Genomic DNA, 21,624 nt, shown 5'->3' with positions numbered 1-21,624 from the left:
ATTGATATTTGTTTTATAATTCATACAATACTGATATTACTGTTTTGCCACTTCTATTAATTCTCGTGTTACTATTAGACATATAACTCCTTTATTGCCACTTTTCTATCCAGCTGACTCTATTTGTTAATAACATTTTATTTCTGCTGATATTCTTATTGGTTTTGTTGTTAACCCTGCCATTGTTATCAATTGTGCTGTCCTTCTTAATGCTTCTGTTACAAATACACGTGTTGTTCCTGTTAAAGCTGATAATACTTGATCTAACTGAAACTGATAGCATTTTTTCCTGCAGCTAATTATGCTACAACTATTAGATATGCTGAATTTGTTCATGTCGGTTTTATCATTAGTCATTTTTTCCTGTTCTTGGTGTTAATTATCCTATTAATACTATTATTATTCTTTATTCCTCTCTTTGTATTAACAATGTTTTACAATTAATCTTGCTGACCAACACATTTATATAAGGTACCATCATAAGGTGAGCAAGAGTGTTGAATGAACATAGTCTTCCAATTCCAGGACTCCTACTCTCAAATGTCTTCTTCTATCTTTTCCCAGTTCCAATTACAAATCATCCACCTGAAATGTCTTTCTCTTTTCCACAGACGTTGCTTAACTAGCCAAGTATTCCAGGCTTGTTCTGTTTTTCTCCCCCCAGATTCCCAGTCTCTGCAGAATTTTATTTTAATTTTACTTATAATCCTCTTATTTGTATTAATGCTATTTAACTCTAAATCCAGTTAACCTCATTAATGATGACATTAGTATCAGTGGTTTAATTAATTATTGCCGATACTATTATAAGATCATAAACAGGATTAGTCCATTCAGCCCATCGAGTCTGCTCCTCCACTCTATCATGACTGATTTATTATTCCTCTCAACCGCATTCTCTTGTCTTCTCCCAGAATCCTTTGGCACACTTACTAATGAACCCATCAACTTCTGCTTTAAAAATACCCAATGACTTGGCCGCCACAGCCACCTGTGACTATCAATTCCACTGATTCATCAGCCTCTGGCTAAAGAAATTCCACCTCACTTCTGTTCTAAAGTAATGTCCCTCTATTCTGAGGCTCTACCCTCTGGTCCTAGACTCCCCGCTATAGGAAAAATCATCTCTAAATCCACTCCATCTACACCTTTCAATATTTAATAGGTTTCAATGAGGTCAGACACAGAGCCATCAAACACTCCTCTTACAGAAACCCTTTCATTCCTGGAGTAATTCTCATGAACTTCCTTTCAACCCTCTTCAATGGCAGCACATCTTTTCTTAGGTAAGGGGCCAAAACTGCTCAGTATATTCCAAGTGTACTCTGACCAATGTCTCATAAAGCCTCAGCATTGTATCCTTGCTTTTATATTCTAGTCCTCTTCAAATGAATGCTAATGATTATGACTAATCATTAGTAATGATCATGATTAGTCCAGCAGCTTCATTAGTACCGACTTCAGCACCAATGGAAAAAGGTAGGATCATGGAGGAACAGTAATTTCAGAGAAACAAAGGTAGCCTCGGTAGTAGCCAAACTGGTCAAGGTTTTACTTTGATTCGTTCATCTACAGAAGAATTGCCGGGTTTACTTATATATTTGTTCCTATAAGCATTGCAACTAAAGTTAGTCCTGTAAGTCTGATATGATTAACTCTGCTACTTCTATTAATGTTAACAGTCTGTTCATACTACTTTATGGTAGTGAACTCGGCATTTTTGTCATTAATTATGCTCTGTTTTCATCTTACTACTCTAATTAATGTTTTTTTTATTACCGCTTGGTGATAACCTTTGCATTCAAGGATGTTCCTGGGGGTTCAGTCATCTGAACCTGTACACCAAACATCAAAAAATACTCCTATTAATTCTACTGTTATTTACTTATCCTATATTAACCACAGTATTGCTTTATAGATTGCTTCAATGCTCCTACAAACAACATCATTAATTTTACTCCAGCTGCTCCCAGTAATGGTTATATTGTATTACCAATTCTACAGTTACTGTTACTACTGGTCATGGTCTAGCAGCTACTATTCATGCTGCTACAGTCATTAATAATGCTATTCCAGTGTTATTATTGTGCTATTAATGTTTCTATTTCTAGTACCATGGTATTATTATTTTACTACTAACATTGCTATGGAGCAGAAACTTGGGACCACCTGCAGATTCTCCTCCAAATCACACATCATCTTGACTTGGGAATAAATCACAGTCCTTTCATCACCACTGGGTCCAATTGCTGGAACTCCTTGCCCAATTGCTTTTCCTACAAGGACTGTAATTCATGAAGGAGGTCTGCACCAGCTTGTCAGGATTGATTGGGGATGAACGATGAATGTGGATCTGGCTGGTCATGTTCAGATCCTACAAAATTTTTTAAAAATTATTATTCCCATGTTTGATGTTATAATTTTACTACTGCACAATTAATACTATTTACTACGATTCCCATCAATATTACTTCTTTAAATGATACGAGTGCACAATTAATGCTATTTACTATTCCCATATCACTTCTTTAATGACACTTTGAACAATTAATATTGCTATTTAATGTTGCACTATTAAAGCTGAAATTCCAGTCCTGACAGTACAGTATTATTGCTGCTATTCCTGTGCTTCCATTTCACTATTAACACTGTCAATAATAACAAAATCCATGACTAAGGCTGCTTTTCTATTGTTACAACTGCACTATTGACCTTAGTAGTAAATGGTGTTTCTAGTCTCATGCCGTTATGTTATTACACTTCTATTTATCCTGCCATACTTTCAATATTGCTACTCTGTTGCTACTATTGTACAACTAACACTGATGTTTAGTACTAGACAGTAATTGCAATCGTAACTAGAAATGCTGCTATTGTATTAATGTTGCTATTTGTTACTAGTGTTACCATTAACACAGCTATTTTACTGTTGCTATTTATCCATTATACTGCTTTTCACTATTATTATATTACTATTTTTAGTGGACTTTTAATTTTGTTCTTTAAATGCTGTTGCCCTATTAATGTTGCTACTTGTGCTGCAATTGCACGATCTCTGCAGATACTTGCAATTATTGCCTCCACTCACTAATGCTCCCTTTTGGTGTCGCTACTAAAGTTGGTTTGCTAGTGCTATTGCACTGTTACCGCGGCTACTCACTACTATTGCCACTATGACACTTCAGTGCTATATTGCACTATTAACACTGCTATTCACTATTACTGATCCTGCTATCGCTCTTGATATTGCTATTTACCCCTATTACTACAGTACTAGCTCGGTTTTAACTACTATTTCCACTATTAGCATCCTATCCCCGTGCTATTATTGCAATGCTAACGTTATTTACCACTACTGTCTCCATTGTGCTAGTGATGCTATTGCACTATTACCTGCTATTTACTATTACTGTCACCATTAATACTGACGCTATTACACTATCACGCTGCTGTTTACTATCAAAGCTGTTATTCCAGTGCTACTATTGCAAGATCAGCACTGGCATCGAATTAATCGTGCTGCTCCACGCCCTGGTTGTGTCAGCATTAGTGCTGCGCTGCGCTCGACCGCCTCAGGTGCACCGGCTTCTTGACATCCGGGTGTGTGCGCGCGCACGGCGGCGGCGGCGGCGGCGCGGACTGTGCGCAAGTGCGGAGCTGCGGTCCGGTTTGTGGCTGCGTTTCCGCGTCCAGCGGCAGGGCGAGCGGGCGAGCGAGGCGGGTGGACAGACAGGACAGGACAGGCCAGGCCAGGTCAGGTCAGGTCGAAGAACCAGCGGGCCAGGGGCCTCGGCAGAAGGCGAGCAGCCGGAGCCCGGGGGGGGCTAAGACCCAGAGCAGCGCGCCGCAGCGCCCCGCCCCGCCCCTCAGCCCCGCGGCCTGAGCGCTGCTGCCGGCCGCCCTGACATGTGACGCGGGGCAGCGGCATCATGAAGAAGTTCAACATCAGGAAGGTGCTGGATGGCCTGACGGCGGCGGCGGTCGCCTCGTCCTCCTCGTCATCGCAACCCGGCCAGCGGGCCGCGGACAGTGACATCGTCGAGAGCCTCTGCTCGGAGCACTTCCAGCTCTGCAAAGTGAGTGCGGCTCTGCCTCTCCCATCGTAACCCGCCTTCCCCTCCCTCCCTCCTCCGCTCCCGGTCTCAGGGTCAACACAGCAGGGACGATGAGGGGGGTGGGTTAGGAAGGCATAGTCAGGTCCCTGGTAATGCGGCATTCAGTGTGGCCCGAGGCAGGACAGTGATAATCTGCCTCCCCGTTTCCGATTGTCACACCGTATCTCTTGGCCGTCATCTCCTCCACGGTTAATCCCCATCTGTCAGTCCGTATTTTACTCGAGGTAGATCCGCCCCTTCAACCTTTTCAATCCTAGTCTCTTCATTCCCTCCCATCCACAAAACCTCTTTCTTGATCTTGGTAATTTCCAGTCTTGTCTCTTTGCCTCGCATTGTAAGTCGCCCCCTCCCCAAACTTCTGCCATTTCCAATCACCATTCCCTCCCCCAACTTCTGCTATTCCCAGCTTCTTTCCTCTGCTCCAATCTTCACTCGCCCCTCCCACATCACATCTTTTGCTTTCACCCAGCTGTCATCTGTGCTTGGCTGGGTCCTCGATCCTACTTCCCATTTCCTGTCAATGCCTAAACTTACCTCCTTTCATTCCCTCTCTCCGTCTCATCAATCTTTGTATTTTAGCCCTTACCTGTATATCTGTGACTCACGACAGTCATATCCATTGCCAAATTATCACTTGCATTATCCCATTCCTTCCCTTCCCACTTTACATCCTAAATTGTAATGTTTCTGTAGCTGGTCCATCCTTTTACACCTGGTCTTTCTGTTGCTACTTGTGTTAGACTGTTCGTCATGGATTTCCATATCAGCCTTCAGCCATGGCTTTCGATCCGGTGCAAAAAATCCTGGCAATTGGAACCCAATCCGGATCATTAAGACTGTATCCTTTGACTGTGATTGGCAAGAAAGTAATAAATTCCATTCTCTTGTGGAGCCTTTGGCACTTTGTTCTATGCAATTGGAGAGGCTTGTCAGTCATTACCTTTTCAAAACTGTAGTGCATGGACTGATAGTATACTGCATTTCTCCTGCTACAGCAATGAAGATGTGCAGGAGAAATCCTCTTTTATGATCATCAGTCAGTGAAGGTAATACTTTAGTGTTTGGCCTATTCTTGTATCTGTCAATACCATGCTAAGATTGAATGTAAATTGTGCAGTAATTAGTCTGCAGTCTATTGATGTTGCATGTATTATGAATTCTAATTATCAGACTTTAATCAGTGGGTTCCTGTGTCTTTTGCTTGTTACTTATTGTGTATGTACAAGCCATGGTAGTTCATTTCTGGCTTGTCACATGTTTTGTGGTTCATTATCTATCTATCCATCTGACTCAGTACAGCTGCTCCCCTCTGTGAACATGTGAACTGTAGTTTTTTAGATTTTATAACTGTTTTCATTGCAGCATACTTTGCCCTGTTTTTTTACAGAAAAAATAATATTGTACTTTTTCCTTTGTTATTTATTATTTTCCTCCTTTGATATTAGTTTTGGAGACTAATTTGAATGCTTTCCCTCTCAATGTATTTGTGTTTCAGCATGGAGATGGCCTCTTGGTGGCTTGTAATGATGCATACAGTAGATGCTTTTATGAATGTGTTAGGTGATTTGCAATATTGGAGCTATATTATGGCCAGGCCCTTTGTAGTTTGACAACCTAACTGATGTCTGAGTATACTGACTGTGCATTTCCTTTTATTAAAATAAGAGCTTATCAGTTCCTAGTGTTGCTCGAGAAGTTAAATGGGAGTTAGGGGTCTAACAGTACATGAGGTGAAAAGCATAATGAGCACCAAACAGATTTGGAAGCACTTTTACTAAGGCCTCTAATTTGACTTGGTAAACAATGCTTTCAATTTTTAACATTTCCATCATATTCAAATTCCTCCCTTAACTCTCAACCATACAAACCTTAAATCCTCCGTGGTATTCAAATTCTGTCTTCTTGTAACTCCTGCACTGCTCAGTTATCAGGCCTCAATTTTTTGATGTTCGTCTTCTTTTAAAATGTTCTTTAAAACTACTTTTAGTCTAAGCTTTTAGCCTTCCTTATTTCTCCTGTTTAAATCTGTCAGCCTTTGAAGTTCCTGTGATGTGCATTGACATGTTTTTATTAAATTAATACTTATTGGCTTATAATTATATCACAGTGTTGGTCTCCACCTTTAAAACTGATGACACCATCTGTTTCGTTCCTAACACAAGCTGCTAAATTAATAGCAGTTGTTATTCAAGGGGCTATGTGAATTCAAGATGTTTTTTTGCCCATTATTGAATTATTCAGGTATCCTGATGGGAGAAAGTTACACTTCTAAACAGTTTAAGCCTGTCTTAAATCCAGTATGTGACCTGTTAAGGTTTATCTGAAATTCATCCCTAATTTGGAAACTCCATATCGCCATCTCCCAATTCATGCTATTTGACTCCTAACAAGAAATAGTCGCAAGTAATTTTGTTCTGATGTCCTCCTCCCCAGAGCCATCATCCTTAAAATGTCATTTTGTGCTTAGGAAATTATCACTGTTAGTATATTAACCATCCTTACTTGTCTAAAACAACAGTTCTTCAGTTTCTTTTGTTTGCCTTGTATTCCAATGCTTAGCTCCAACGTAATTAGTACATCTGTAATATTTAATACAGCCTTTCTCTATTTAATTTTGGGGTGCGAAGTTACACATTCAGTGTATGTCTGAAGTTTTGTCCATGCTCCTACACAACTGTTTGACTCCAAATATTTGCTTCTGCAGTTCTAGTTCCTTACCATGAAATGTTCACCAAAAGTGAACCACTTCATATTAGCTCTGATCTAGGTTGCCAGTCTTTGAGTTGAATTCTTACATTGACCTAATTCAGGTTAAATTCATTGACCTGAATTACTCGGCTAGTCCATTTTTAAAAAAACTGCTCCCTGTCTATCCTTCCCTTCTCTCCGGCAGGTGTGCCATTTCTCACTTAGGTTTAGCAACATCTGGCATTCTGTACTCAATCAGTGCTTGCACTTACCTCTGGTCTAATGTGGGGACAGCCTTTGTGAGCATGAATTACGGATGTCAACAAGACAATATCTAGAAGCATTTGGATTTGGGATGTTTTTAGAATGCAGACCAATTGAAATCTCTTTTTTCCAACAAATCCCAAATTCATTCTAAATTTGATTCAAGGAGTCACTTGTCCAGCTTATGTCCATTGTTCACATTTTGTCTATTTCAATCTTCTGGCTTGAATCTAACTTTAAATTAAACTATTCTAATATTGATTCAAAATGGGAAAATTCTCTTTAATATTGAGATAGGCTATTAATTTCTGATAGATCTGAAAGATGATGACTTTTTGGGACAAATGAATGCAAAGTTATACCACTGCAGATTTGGTCTGTGTAGAGTTAGATATTTCAGGTGCTAATTCAAAGGTTGTAGTTGAAGAAATAATAATAATTCTAAATATTAAGAGCTGTCTAACTTTGTATATAAATGTAGCCAGAATGCATATTTTACATTTATAAATTTACTACTTTTTATTCTAATTTTCATTATCTCCTTCCTCCAGTCTGCTTCCACTGTTTCCTCACACCTACCCCTTCTAGTTGCAGATGGCAGAGTGTGTTTCTGTTTTTGATGGTTTAATGCTGGCCCAAGAGTTACATGAGCATCATAGTGATGACTTTGAATCTCATGATCCACTGTCGTTTATCTTTCTTTTCCTCTCCTGCTCTTTCTCCCTGTCTTACACATACTGTCTCCCTCTCGTCTGCCTCCATAAATTGAGACACAGCAAACTTTGAAATAGTGGATGACATAAAACTGAGAGTGGAGGAGGAGCTGAAAGAATGTAGAATTAATTTAGAGAGAAATATTGGAGGAAGTAATTGGATTGAAAGCCAATAAATGCTCAGGACCTGATGAGTTGCTGTGGAGATGTTTGATGCACTAGTTGCCATCTTTTAAGATTCTGTAAATTTCAGAATGGTTGCCACTGATTAGAAGTTAGAACACAGAACCCTATTATTTATATTAAAAAAAAAGAGCGACAGAGAAATCAAGGCACTATAGACCAGTTAGCCTGATAGCAGTAGTAGGAAAAATGTTGGAGTCTATTAAAGTGCTAACAGGGTAATTATATATAAAAAAAATCTCAGCAGAATCCCTTTGCGTTTATGAAAGGGAAATCTGTTGGAAATTGTTTTAGGTTGTAACTGAGGCAAAAGAATTAAAATTGTACTCAAACAGCACTGAAGCAAGCCATTCAGCCCACCAGGTCTGTGTTGACCATCAAGCACCTGATTACATTTATCCCAAATTTTTTTTCTCCACATTCCCATCATCTCCTTCCAGATTTTACAACTGACACTATTACACGAGGCAATTTACAGTGACCTGCTAACTTAGCAACCTGCCCGCCTTTGGGATATGAGAAAAAACTTGTGCCTCCTGGAGTGTGCAAGAGGAAAAAAGTACAATCTTGTCAGTGGCCAGAACACAAGCTGTGAGGTAGCTTTACGGCCCAGTTGATGCAGTGTATTTAGATTTTCTGAAGACCTTCAAAATAATTTGATAAAATTAGAGTGCATGCTAATATTGTAAAGTGCAGTTGAGCACTGATATCTGAATTATGTAAATAAAACAATGTTTTTCATTGCGAGGTCATGACTATTGAACTGCTACAGTGATTGGTGGTGGATTTCTAGCTCTTCATTATCTAGATCAGTCATCTGGCTAAAAGTACTGAGCATAAAATCAAATCTTCTATTGGTATAAAACTTGCTGGCTCTGTGGGCTGAAGGACATTGCCGAGGGAGGCTTTGGGGAATATAGACAGATGTATTGAACGGGCAAGACATGGCAGATGGAAAAATACAAGTTCATCTGTATTTGTTGCAAGAGAATATGAATCAGGAATCTTTCTGCATTTATATTGGGCATGATGAGACACAACTGCATTACAGTGGACTTGTCTCCAAATCTAATGAAGATTGGACGTTTGACAAAGGAGAGTAGTGATGGTTCATCAGATTAATTCCTCAGATGAGTGTTTGTTCTTTGAGGAAAGTTTAAGCAGAGCAAGCCTATACTTCAAAGTTTTGAAGAATAAGAAATAATTTCTTGTGGGGTTTGAGAGGCTTCATATTTTCCTCGGCCATGATGTCTAGAACCAGGAGTCAGGCACAAAATGTGGTGCACAATTTGAAACTAAGGTTTGAGAAAACCTCTTTGCTCAGAGGGTAGTGAATCTTTGCAATTCTCTACATAAGAGACCTGTTGAGGGTTATTCACAGTATTGTCAAGCCAAGCATTTATAGATATTTTAGATATTCAGGGAATCAATGCATAAATGCAAGAAAGTAGTGCTGAGGTAAAAGAGCAACCATGTTAATGCCAATGAGCAAGAAGGGCTGAATGGTCTACTTATTTCTGTTTGTTTTCTTGTATTCTCATGCAGTCTTTTCTTCTCAGTAATCTCTGTAGTGAGGATTGTATTTAATTCTACTGTTTTGCAAAAAATAAGATAATGTGTCAGTGAGAGGGATATAAGTAGGCATCTAGAAAACTACGTGAACCAGATGAATTTAGACTTCAAAAACAAGTCTGCATGAAGGATATTTTGAAATTCTCAGAATTAATAAATGCTTGTATTACATGGGAAATTATGACATTAAGTACATTGTCTGCATACCTATATAAAATAACTACATGCACTTGCAATCTTTGCCACTCTTCAGAAATTATCCTTTGATCGCAGTCTCGCTCACTGTGGAAATTATTCTTTGTTCTTATGGAAATAAATTTCTTTTAATTTCTCTTTGTGACAAATTAGTGGTTACCCACCAAATCAAATGGTGCTTGTAAGTATATTTTTATTTGAAGTGAGTCAAACAATTGAAAATGACTTGAATAGCATAGATTAGAAAGAACATGTGGAAAATAGAAATTAAAGATTGTATAAATCAGAAGAAGACTTCTGTAATTTCTGATGCAGCAAATATTTCTGGATGGGTGATTTATAATGGGTCAGTGGCTCTTCTCATCAGTAATTTGTCCTGTAGAAGCTGATACATTGAGAGTTAGAAATGATCTGGGGTTGAAGATGAGGAGGAATATAACCATTTTTATGCCTGTCCCCAAATTTATTCCTGCTTTATTTAAAACAAAACCTTCAAGTTCCAACAGCAGTTAATGCCGTGCTGGGTCATTTTGGCACAAAAAATTTGCATGCAACTATATAGCAGCACTCTTAACCTTAGCATATTCATAAAACTTTGCAACTGAGTGCTTTTTGGGGTGCGAGTTGGGGCATCAAAGGGTATGGAGTGAAAGCAGGGAAGTGAATCAGCCCATGATATGATGGCAGAGCAGACTGGATGGGCCAAATGGCCTACTTCTGCTCCTAAATCTAATGGTCTTATGGTTTTAAGTTACTTTCATCATGCCAGACACTGGAAAATGCCTGACATAAAAAGCAACAATTAGATTAGATTCTCTTGTTTTTTTTAATTGCTTGCATTATAATTGGCATTAAAGAGAATGCTTCAAAATTGAGAAATTGGATCTTTTGAAACTGCCTGTTTGCCATTGCAGCAGGTAGTATTTCCAACAGTGCAGCATTGAATGTAATATATTGCACAACATGAGGTGCAGAATATATCAGCAGTTGTCAATGCTGCCCAAATTGCAAATTTTTTGGAAAATGTTAATACCAGATATATTTGGAACTGTTTGCTTGATTTAGAACTATTATGATGTAGTATTGCAGAAAAATGTAGTAAATTCACTTCCCAGAGTCAGAATCAAAATTATTATCACCGGCATGTGATGTGAAATTTGTAACTTAGCAGCAGCAGTTCAATGTAATACATAATATAGAGAAAAAATAAATATAATTTAAAAAATAATAATAAGTAAATCAATTACAGTACACATATATTGAATAGATTAAAAACTGCGCAAAAATCAGAAATACTGTATATTAAAAAAGTGATGTAGTGTCCAAGGATTCAATGTCCATTTAGGAATTCGGATGGAAGAGCGGAAGAAGTTGTTCCTGAATCACTGAGTGTGTGTCTTCAGGCTTCTGTACCTCCTACCTGATGGTAACAGTGAGAAAAGGGTTTCCTGGGTGCTGGAGGTCCTTAATGATGGACGCTACCTTTCTTAGACACCATTCCCTGAAGATGTCCTGGGTACTTTGTAGGAGATGGAGCTGACTAGATTTACAATCTTCTGCAGCTTCTTTTGGTCCTGTGCAGTAGCATCCCCCTCCCCCCCATACCAGACAGTGATGCAGCCTGTCAGAATGCTCTCCACGGTATATCTATAGAAGTTTTTGAGCGTATTTGTTGACATGCCAAATCTCTTCAAACTCCTCATGAAGTATTGCCGCTGTCTTGCCTTCTTTATAACTACATCGATATGTTGGGACCAGGTTAGATCCTCAGAGATCTTGACAGTAGAATTTGATATACAAGTGGGAAGACCTTCAAAAAGAATTCAAGAAAGAGAAGACCAGGTTTGTGTGTGATACTTTGAAAATTAATGAACCCAAATTAATATTGGAAGGGAATCTATGAAGTAAGGTCTAGCTTGCATCAAAAAATTGCAGGCAGAATTAATTCTTTGAGATTATGTATAAGCATCAGATTAATCATGCAAGTGTAGTTGTGTTGTCAGCATGACTAAATCTGAAAGTGCTTTCAACTCTTAAAACTTCTCCAGCTGAAGAGCTGTATTTTTATGTGATTGCTCTAGTAACCATAATACACAGTGGTGAGTGTTCTGGGAGCTAGTGATCAAATTAAGCTATGTTTGTAAATCTGACCATTGAGAACAGTGTTTAATATATTTAAGAAAAAAAACTGAGATGGATTTTAAGGTCTAATCTTGCAATGACAGAATTGCACTAGGCTCAAGTTAATTGCTTTGGGTGGGAAAAATGGTAGAGCAAACAACAGGCAATATTGAAGTATACTTGTAGAATAATATTGTGGAAAATGGGAATTATAGAAGGGAAAAGAAATGAGGTGGATGAGATGAAGGATGAAAGATAGTCAACAGAAAGTGAATGGGATTTTAGCTGAATAGGATGATCTCTGGTGTGAAAGTTTGTGTACATATAAACAAATGGAAATCTGTGTTCACTGCACGACATACACTCAGTAGCCACTATATTAGGTACAGGAGTGGAACCCAGTGCGGTCTTCTGCTGCAGTAGTCCATCCACTTCAAGATTAGTTGGGTTATACATTCACAGATGCTCTTTTGCACACCATTGTTGTAATTGCGTGATTATTTGAATTCCTGTCACCTTTCTGCCAGCTCGAATCAGTTTGGCCAATCTCCTTTGACCTCTCATTAACAGGGCATTTTTGCCTGTAGAACTGCTCACAATGGTTCTTTGAATTTTGTTGCACCATTCTCTGTAAACTCTAGAGACCGTTGTGTATGAAAATGCTAGAAGATCAATTTCTGAGATGCTCAAACTACTCCATCTGACACCAACGATCATTTCACGGTCAAAGTTACTGACATTGTGTTTCTTCTCCATTCTAATGTTTGGTATGAATAACAACTGAACCTCATGACAGTTTATTGACAAGGTTAAGGAATAAGTAGTCATATGATTTCAAAATAATTGAAGTTACTGAGAAGATAAGTAGTGAAAGACTGTTTCCATGAGAAACTGGTAGCACTAAGTCATACATCAATGATTATTATAAGGACGACAGGGGAAGCAAGAATATTTTAGTTATTGGCACATGAAGTATATTTATTGAAAGTTGTCTTGAGATTGTGATTGACAATCTCAAACACAACTTAATTTATGAGGATTGGTTGAAAATTTAAAAAGTTTCTATTAATAATGTTCTGCTATAATCTCTGATTTCTGTCTAGTGGCTAGCTCTCCTCCAGATGAAAGGTCTCAACCCAAAATATCAACTGTTTCCTTCTATAGATGCTCCCTGACCTGCTGTTCTCCCAGTACCTTGCATGTTGCTCCAGGTTGCAACATCTGCAGTCTCTTGTGTCTCCTGTCTGCACTCTGCATCTGCTGTGTCATTCCTTATCAATAATGCAGCTCCAGCTTTTGATCATTCACCATCCTATGATATCATTCAAGTTGCTGGATTCCAGGGATGTCTGTATTCTTCAATGATTCTTTTACTTCCAAATAGAAATGTATTTAGGTTTATTCAAACCACCAAAATACTTTTAGATTTGATTATTTAATTCTGAACATGTGTGGTTACTTCCTATTTCTGGTGTAATTTGGGAGTGCGATTACATGGATTCGTATAATTAAACTATTAATCCAAAGAATAAAGCTCAAATTCCCACATTATCTTGTGGAAATTACTATTGACAAAATTTTTTGAACTTTTAAAATTAATTAAGTAAAAGTGAATCCATCTATTAAGCAGTGTTCCTGAGTGAAGGAAACTTGCTGAGCTGCTTGATCTAGGTTTACAGTATATCATTTTTAATATAGTATCCAGTGAATCTGAACACATTATATGATTGGGTTGTTTTGCACTCAATTTTCCTGAACTCCAGTGAGCACCACCCCAATCTCTTCAACTTTTCCTTATAAAGCAATCCCTTTGTATCTATCAGTGAACATTCTCAGAATTATCTCAAATGTTAATTTATTTTCTTACATTACTGTACTGATCACTCTACATGGGCTCCCCTTAATGCATTTGTACAGTTGTAGTAAGACATGCCTGCTCTTAACCATTAAACCTCTTGAAATGAACACCACTATCTATTTGTCATTGTGCACCTGTAGGCCAGTATCTGTAGGTCACGTACAAGAATCCCCAAATCCCTTTTTGCTGCAGTTTTCTGCTCTTTTTCCTTTAAAACAATCTGTTTATTGTTTTTCATCCAAAAGCGAACAACTTTGCAATTTCCCACATCGCACTTTATCTGCCAGCTTTTAGTCCACTCTCTCAACTATCAGTAGCTTTCTGTAAACTACTTTCATCTTCCTCATAGGTAGTCTTCCTTTCACATACCATTGTTCCCATTCCTGCTTTCTCTTCAATGCCCCTGCAATTTTGCTTTTCTAGAGCCACCAGATCTTCCACCCAGCATTAAGGCTATTCAGTCCTTCCTATTTCAGACATGCCTTAGCCATCCTCCCAAATCCCCTCTGTATTTCTTGGTTTTAAGTTTTTTTTAAGGAAAATTAGAAAAGTAAAGGCCCACTGGGGAAAATGTTAAAATGTTTGTGTCCATAAATCACAATTAATGGTAATCATAGAGAATTCACATTTTGCTTTCATGTTATTGTATATAATTCCCAAATGTGAGTGGAATATTGTCAGTGGGATAGTGTATCAATACAGGGAAAAATGAAAGAGTAAAACTGTGGGCATTAATGGGACTGAAACCAGGAGGTGTACATGGCTATGTGTAGGATTCAGTTTAAAGATTTTCATTCCAAAGCTTGCGTAGCCCAGTAAACTTTTGTGAGTGGTTTTCAATATTCAGACAGGCATTGTGTGGTTTTGGTAAAATAAAACTCCTTAAGCATCTGGATTGATGGAATCATTTTGGATGCACTGTTTACTTTTTTGGCAAATTGCTAAGTAGCTTCACATCAAGTCTGTAAACATACAAATTAAGCATTCATATGGTGAGATTCTCTGTCCCTTTAAACAAGGCAGAGCTGAGGCTTAGTTGATGCATCTTATTCAACAAATGTTTACTATCTGAAATAGATTTAGTCAACATTAGTAATAAGATTGAAAGCAACCTCAAATGTAAAAGGAATTAAAAGTTCAAGCCTGACACACAGGGCTTTGCTTTTTAATTTTTTTCTTGAAGTGATGCTCAGTAAACCATCACTGAGCACCTATGTAATGTGTTGGCTTTTTATTCTTTTCAGACTTCTGTGACAACGTATTTCGATAAAATCAGCCATGCATTATTGTTTCAAGAATGATACCCATATTACTGGCACATGTGTTTATAGCCTGGATGTGAATGGGCAGTAGTGGAGATTAGAGGTGGGGACATGGGTGACATGAATGATTTTTGAAAAGGACAAAAAAAATTACAGAAAATGAACCAAAATAAACAAAGAAAAAATTTAAACTTCAATTGCTCAATGTACAGTTTCCATATGGATTGTTGGTATGCTGTAAGTTACATGATATAAGACCTCAAACAGTGGTACTAAACTATTTTGCAGAGAAGTAGATGAACAATCTGGGACACTTCTGTGGGTAACTGACATGAATGTTGAAGTCCCAGACTTGTGTCCTCCCTTCTGTAGTTAAGATTAAGCTTCAATATTGAACACTCTGCAGAGTCCAGTGGCAGAATGACAACTTCCTACAGATAATGTAGCAAATATATTGGAAATTTTCTCTGGATATCAATTCCATTTTGACTTGGCAAAAGTTCAGTAATTCCTTTCAATGGAGAGGAATGGCTTGGAAAGGACATGCGTAAATTTATTTTCCTTTATTTTAAAAATGCAGTTGCAATTTTTAATGTTAGATGTATGTGAATATGTTGGTTTTAAAGTGCTTTCTATGTTTAAAATTAAATAGTAAATGTTTAATTTTTCTTTTTAATGTTTTTTAAGAAATTTATGCCAAATATTCACAATCACTCAGTCACAAAATATTCAAAGTCTTAACAGCCAGTAATCCTGAAGCATGCCTCAGCCAACTGTCAAATTGTTACTGAGAGTAGGGGTGCTTTTTCCATTTCGGAGGTCCATGTGTGGCATGGAGCTTTGGTGATCGACCCAGCTTCGGGGACAAAGTTATTACTTCAGTTAAGTGTGGCTATGAAATTGAATTTGGACTTGCTTCCTCTCTGCATTGGGCCATGCAATCCCACTGGGCCAGATGATTCCAGGAGGCATTGTATTGTTCACCGTGAGTCATTTATGTGCAGTAGTTCATCTAAGTACATTATAGCATTGTAGATATATACATTTATTTTGTACATCTATAATGCTTCTGGATTAAATTTTTAATACATGGTTACTTGTACATCACAAAAGTAACTCCTGTGAAGTGCTTTAATGTATTTCCTGTTAAATGTGCTATGTAATTGGAAGATGTCATTACTGATGTTAATAAGGATATCCTTTTATGTTAGAGTTCAGATAAGAAGCATTCTCCTCTTAAATTAGAATAGGCTTCCAGAGAAAATTATTTATTTGGTATCTCCAGATAGTTGTGAAGGCAAGTTTAATCACTGTCAGACGTCCTAATAGTTTAAAGTTGTAGCAATGATAACAGAAAATTCCTTGTCATGGAAAGAATATATATCTTGAAAAATGAGTGATGATGTTGGCATGAATTAATGTGTGTTTGGTTTGTTGTATAAATTTAAATTCCCAACTGGGCAGTACAAAGAGGTGCCAGGTTTTGGATGACAGCACATACTGGATTGTCCAAAACATTTCCCAACAGTTTCCACTTTGCCAGTGAAACCAGTCACTTGTTGCACAGCTTGGCCAATATATCAGTGTGTGACATCACCCCCCCCCCCCCCCCCCAACCTTTCAACAATCCAGCTCAAAAGTATTTTTCAGTGTCTTTGGCCTATGGTTGTGTGAGAAATATGAAAGGCTGTCTCTGGTTCAACCTGCAATTTGAGAGTTGTGTGTATATAATTATTTACTTAAAAAACTTAGAAGATACTTTTTAAACATATTTTGAGAAAGCTGGGAGTATGTGTGAAGCCACTCGCCACTTTAAAAATGTATGCAGAAGGTTGCATACTTTGGTTGGTAATTACCTGTGGGGGGAAAGAAAGGAAGTTGCATGATGCCATCACTCCCCTCCCCCAACACACACACCTACAGGATCAGCCTGGAAGATCTTGACTAGGCTATGCACATTGAGGCTGCTTCCAAGAGGTGAATGGTGGGTGGGCAGATGGTTGGAGGAAAATGAAGCCCCTTTTTTTTCCTGTGAAATCTCTGTTATTTTACAGTGCAGTGGAGGTTATCCCTGGTATTCTTCCCAGAATTTATCCCTCAACTATAAAAAAAAATCTGATTATCTGTTCATTATCACACTGATATTTATAGAAGTTTTGCCAATTGGCTGCCATGTTTTCATCTTGTGATGGCTGCTGCACTTTAAAAGAAAGTAGTTAATTGACTCCAAAACACTTAATAGGAGGGAGAGCTTGTGAAAGGACTGCTACATCCACTGAAACAGGCAGACAATGCCTCTGTTTATTTCTCATCCAAAAGCTGTCATCTCTAACAATGCAGTGCACCCTCAATGCAACATTGAAATGCTAGCATGAGGCTGTTTGCTCAAGGACTGCAGTGAAGCTTAAATTTATGACTAGTGCATGTACACTACCTATTGAGCTAAGCTAACCTTATGTAAGAGATCACTTGTAGAATTTTTGGGGATAAACAATTACTAGCAGCTTAGGCAGACTTTTTATTTTAGCTTTGGCAATTTTACCAATTAATTCTGCCAGATACCCTTAAAGATAAAACCTTGTATCAAGTACGGGATTCTGAATACTCATTAAAAATGTACACCCAAAGGTAAACCATTCAATGCACAGTGGTAAGTCTGTGACAAATGTCAAAAATTGAACTCTAGATTCAAGGCTCACTATCAAAAACATGTTTTTTAACAAAAAAGAAATCTATTAACTTAAGCTGCTTCCAGCTGCGGTATTCTGGACCACTTCATTAGAGTGTGAAATCTTGAGATATTTTTCAAAAGAAGAAAATACTTAGTGCTCAACAGGATATAAAAGAAAGAAAATAAAAGTCCAAATTTGAATGAAACAACAGAACTTCAGGGTATATGGACATTTAAAAGATTTTTAAAAAGCTCAAATAAAATTTTGGTAATGCTCACTTTCATCCAATTCACATCAGAATTAATACTTATGAAGTTGGTTCTTGAATGTAGAACATTAAAGCACAGTACAAACCCTTCGGCCAATGATGTGCCAACCTTTTAACCTTAAATCAATCTATCCCTTTCCCCCTACATAGCCCTCCATTTTTCTATCATCCATGTGCTTATCTAAGAGTTTCTTAAATGTGCCTTATGGAGCCATGCAATGCTTGTAAGCTTAATTGTATGTACTTATGTAGCTGTTCCTAAATTTGGATGATTAGTGAGAAAAGTGCTTCTGTTTTATCCAGTGACTTGATAAATATATCTGGTGTTAGCATTATTACAAAGCACAAATTTGTCTTAACAATATGAATCTACAGCTTTGGAAGACCAGGGGTAGAGTGTTACTGCCAGCATGACAGTTCTGCAGGAGTGATCCAACTGCAGTTCTTGATTAATGAGGTTAGTTTTTTTTTCTTACCTTCATTGTAGTTGAACTGGCATGCAAAATGCGTGTTTCACTTAAATGTGCATATTTTTTGAGATGCATTGCACAGGATTAAATTTTAATTTGAATTTATTTTGCAACCTTGAAAAAGGATATTGAATTTGAATATCTCAGATAAAAGAACAGTAAACCTAACCAAAAAGAACCAAATTGTTTTTTGCCAATTAATGTTAATATATCAAACAGTAATTGAAGGTATGAATGAAAGTAATTATTTTTACAATGTGCTAGCTGTTTTTCTGATGGTTTGAGGGTTGTATGTTCGTAGATCCACATTGTATACACTACAACAGTGTATTTTAGATGTTACGTTTTTGATCCCCAATTTCTCTACCAATTTCTTTTCTCTCTTCTATCCCTAGTCTGTCCTTAATTTATATTCCTCCTGTCTGTGACTTGTCTCTTGGATGATTACTGTCCTCCTTGTTAATCGCTCTGAGTACAAACGTTATCTCCTTAAAAATTGCAATAATCACTCCTCAAAGAGCTCACAGGCTCCTTGGCATGATCATCCCATTATGTAACCAGCCTTTATTGCAGTGAAATTGCAATGATTAACTGAGCAAGGCTCAAAGAACATTTGTAGATGCCATCTGAAATATTTTGCTTTAGGAAGATTTCTGGTCATCTCACAATTCCTAGTGTTTAAAATCCAGAGACAGTGTCCTGCTATGGGTATTTTAGGAATAAAAAGCCAGGCTTGCTATGGTATATTGTTCATTGAATTTCCTACATAACTACAGTGACTAAATTTCAAATTACTGTGGGCTGTAACTTGTATTCTGTCACCTTCGAAAGTTTGGACCCAGGTGCATAAATGACTTGAATCTGTTGGGTGACAACCTCCTCACTACAGGATTTTGGAACAAATTAACTGTTTGTTGGTTGAGGAATAAAAATATTGAAGAGTCTGTCTCTTCTAAGTAATTTTGTGAGCATTTTTGCATTCATCTGCAAGGGTAGATTATTCCTCAATTTAATCTTCTGAGGGTAGTGCTTCCACTCAATTCAACACGATAGTGTTCCAGTATATTTTATGCTGTGCCCAGAATAAGTCTTAAACCTGCGTTCCTTTGACTCAGAGCCAAGAATGGCAGCATCGAGTCTAAGATGATACCTTAAATATGCCAGAGCAGTAAAGCAACGCAGTTTTCCTATATTTTTAGTTGACATCCTAAGAATTTTGCTGGGACAGTTGCAAAGGTGTTTCTGCAGACACATGATAAGCTCTTGATCAATATTAATTGATACTTATTCTCGGTTGACCTGAACTAAAGAGACAGATCAACCTTTTCAAGTAAGGAAATGTATGTATTTAACAAGCTGATTATTCAAATATAAGATACCAAGCTGAAAGTATAAGGGTCCTAATGTCAAATGCATCTCATTGAATTGTCTCAAAATAATTTTTGAGAGTGCATAGAGCAGAGTTAACAGCTTCAATATTGGATACTTCCTGAGTGCTTGCCAAAAACCAAATCAGCTTAATCATTACACAGTCTGCCTTCTTGGGAGCTGAAGTTCACTTTCCATATTTTATCAGCTCATTTTCTGCAAAATGTTGGTAGAGAATTCACTGAAATTAGTGGCCTTATTTTAGCATCAACGGAAGAGGAACTGAATTTACCTTAAAGCTTCAATCCAATTCACAGTTAATAACATTTTTGAAAGAAGTATAATACTACTTGTGATGTCAGATATATGGCAGCAATATAGCATGATCCCCAAAACACCTCTTGATGCAGGAACAAATATTAGACTAACTCTATGGAGAATTCCCCTGCTTTGTCTCAGAATAATGCCAAGGGATCTTTTGCATCCAGCTGACAGAGGAGATGATGCCTTGATTTTATGTAGATGTGAAAGATGGCATCTCTGATAGTGCAGCATTCTCTTGTTATGACAGAATATGTGCATGGATTTACAAAGTGGGTTATCAATACAAAGTATCCTGATTCTACAATTGGAGCCACAGCTGATACCTAAAATTGTTTTGTTCATTTAGATGGTCAGATATGTATCCTGCAAACTGAATCACAAAAAAATGCAAGTTCCTAACATTTTGCTCCTGTGAGGTACTCTCATTCAACATGTCAGAATGGTGACAAGAAAACATCAAATTTGCCTGGTTATTTTCCTTTTCAAGCTGATTCCACTGTCTGCTTCAGATATCAGTTGTGAATGTTAAAAATTTTTTCCTTAGGTAGAATGCCAGCAGCCTTCTGGGACATACAATCAAGGCTTGTAAAAGTAGTGTTACTACAACTGTTTTTTTAAAATTAAGATTATTATCTTCACTCAAACATGGACATTCCCAGTTCTAGGACCAAATTTCTGATTTGTGAACAAGGAAGTCTAGGTAATTGGACTTTGATTCAAATACTTTGCAAGTGGATTTTCCTCTGGCATTCTTTAAATAGGCCAACATTTTTCATGGGTTATTATGCTTTTTCCTGAAAGGTTTATGTCAATCAAGAAAGACCAATGTTGATAGGCTTGAAGCTTTTTTTTTATATTGCATTTGTTGGAAGATGTAATGTGTTTTTACTGTCCTGCAGGGAGCCCTTGTGAGTGCCTTGGCAGATGATACTTTACATCTCTGGAATCTGCGTCAGAAAAGGCCTGCTATACTCCATTCTCTTAAATTTAACAAAGAAAGGTAGAGTAATAAAATCTTCAGTGGTCTCACTGAGTATATTGTATAGATATTGAAAGACAATGTAAGCGTTTACTACAATGTTTAGAAATTGGCATTTTGTAATGTATTCCATGATGAACCTGTTTCTACTGGTCAAAGGGCCAGTGATAGAGGACAAAGTTCAGAAAAATAATAAAGGTAACATTAGAACAGTAACAATACTATTACAGTACTATAAAGCTATGTATTAGTTCCTAATGGTTATCAGTGGAGGAATTCATCCAGTGTATGCTGCTGAGTTCTTTTGATTGACTGTAAATGAATGAAATTGGCACAGACCGCTGGTGTAGATAATGAACTGCATTCATACAATGCTGTTGTTGCATCCTCCAAATCTTCATATTCATTATAACACTCAAGATGATTACCGATGCCTGCAAATTATTCATAGTTCCTAACTTATTGAAGTAGTGAAATCATTTCATTTTTACTTCCAGTCATTTCTCCAAGCCTGAATATGAATTTTCTTTTTGATTATTTCTCACTATCAGCAACAAATAATTGCTTTTTGA

At 37.5% G+C, this 21,624-nt stretch overlaps 1 protein-coding gene across 6 annotated transcripts in view; it reads left to right on the top strand.

Moving 5' to 3' along the window:
- The first annotated feature begins 3,645 nt into the window (after nt 1-3,645).
- stxbp5a (syntaxin binding protein 5a (tomosyn)) overlaps nt 3,646-21,624 on the top strand; it is a 220,186-nt gene continuing 202,207 nt past the window's right edge. For 4 of the 6 annotated variants that reach the window (XM_073051467.1, XM_073051466.1, XM_073051462.1 and 1 more), the window contains exons 1-4: nt 3,647-4,076; nt 4,856-4,953; nt 18,287-18,368; nt 20,973-21,073. In XM_073051467.1, coding sequence (XP_072907568.1) covers nt 3,930-4,076; nt 4,856-4,953; nt 18,287-18,368; nt 20,973-21,073 — 428 coding nt within the window. In that variant the 5' untranslated portion in view covers nt 3,647-3,929. Of the gene's footprint in view, nt 4,077-4,855; nt 4,954-18,286; nt 18,369-20,972; nt 21,074-21,624 lie in introns of all 6 variants that reach the window. The other 2 variants (XM_073051464.1, XM_073051461.1) reach the window with 1 other exon arrangement.

This window comes from Hemitrygon akajei, chromosome 7 (assembly GCF_048418815.1).
Source record: "Hemitrygon akajei chromosome 7, sHemAka1.3, whole genome shotgun sequence".
NCBI classification, from domain to species: domain Eukaryota; kingdom Metazoa; phylum Chordata; class Chondrichthyes; order Myliobatiformes; family Dasyatidae; genus Hemitrygon; species Hemitrygon akajei.
The sequence above is the reverse complement of the archived record's forward strand: the minus strand, read 5'-3'. Positions and strand labels throughout refer to the sequence as shown.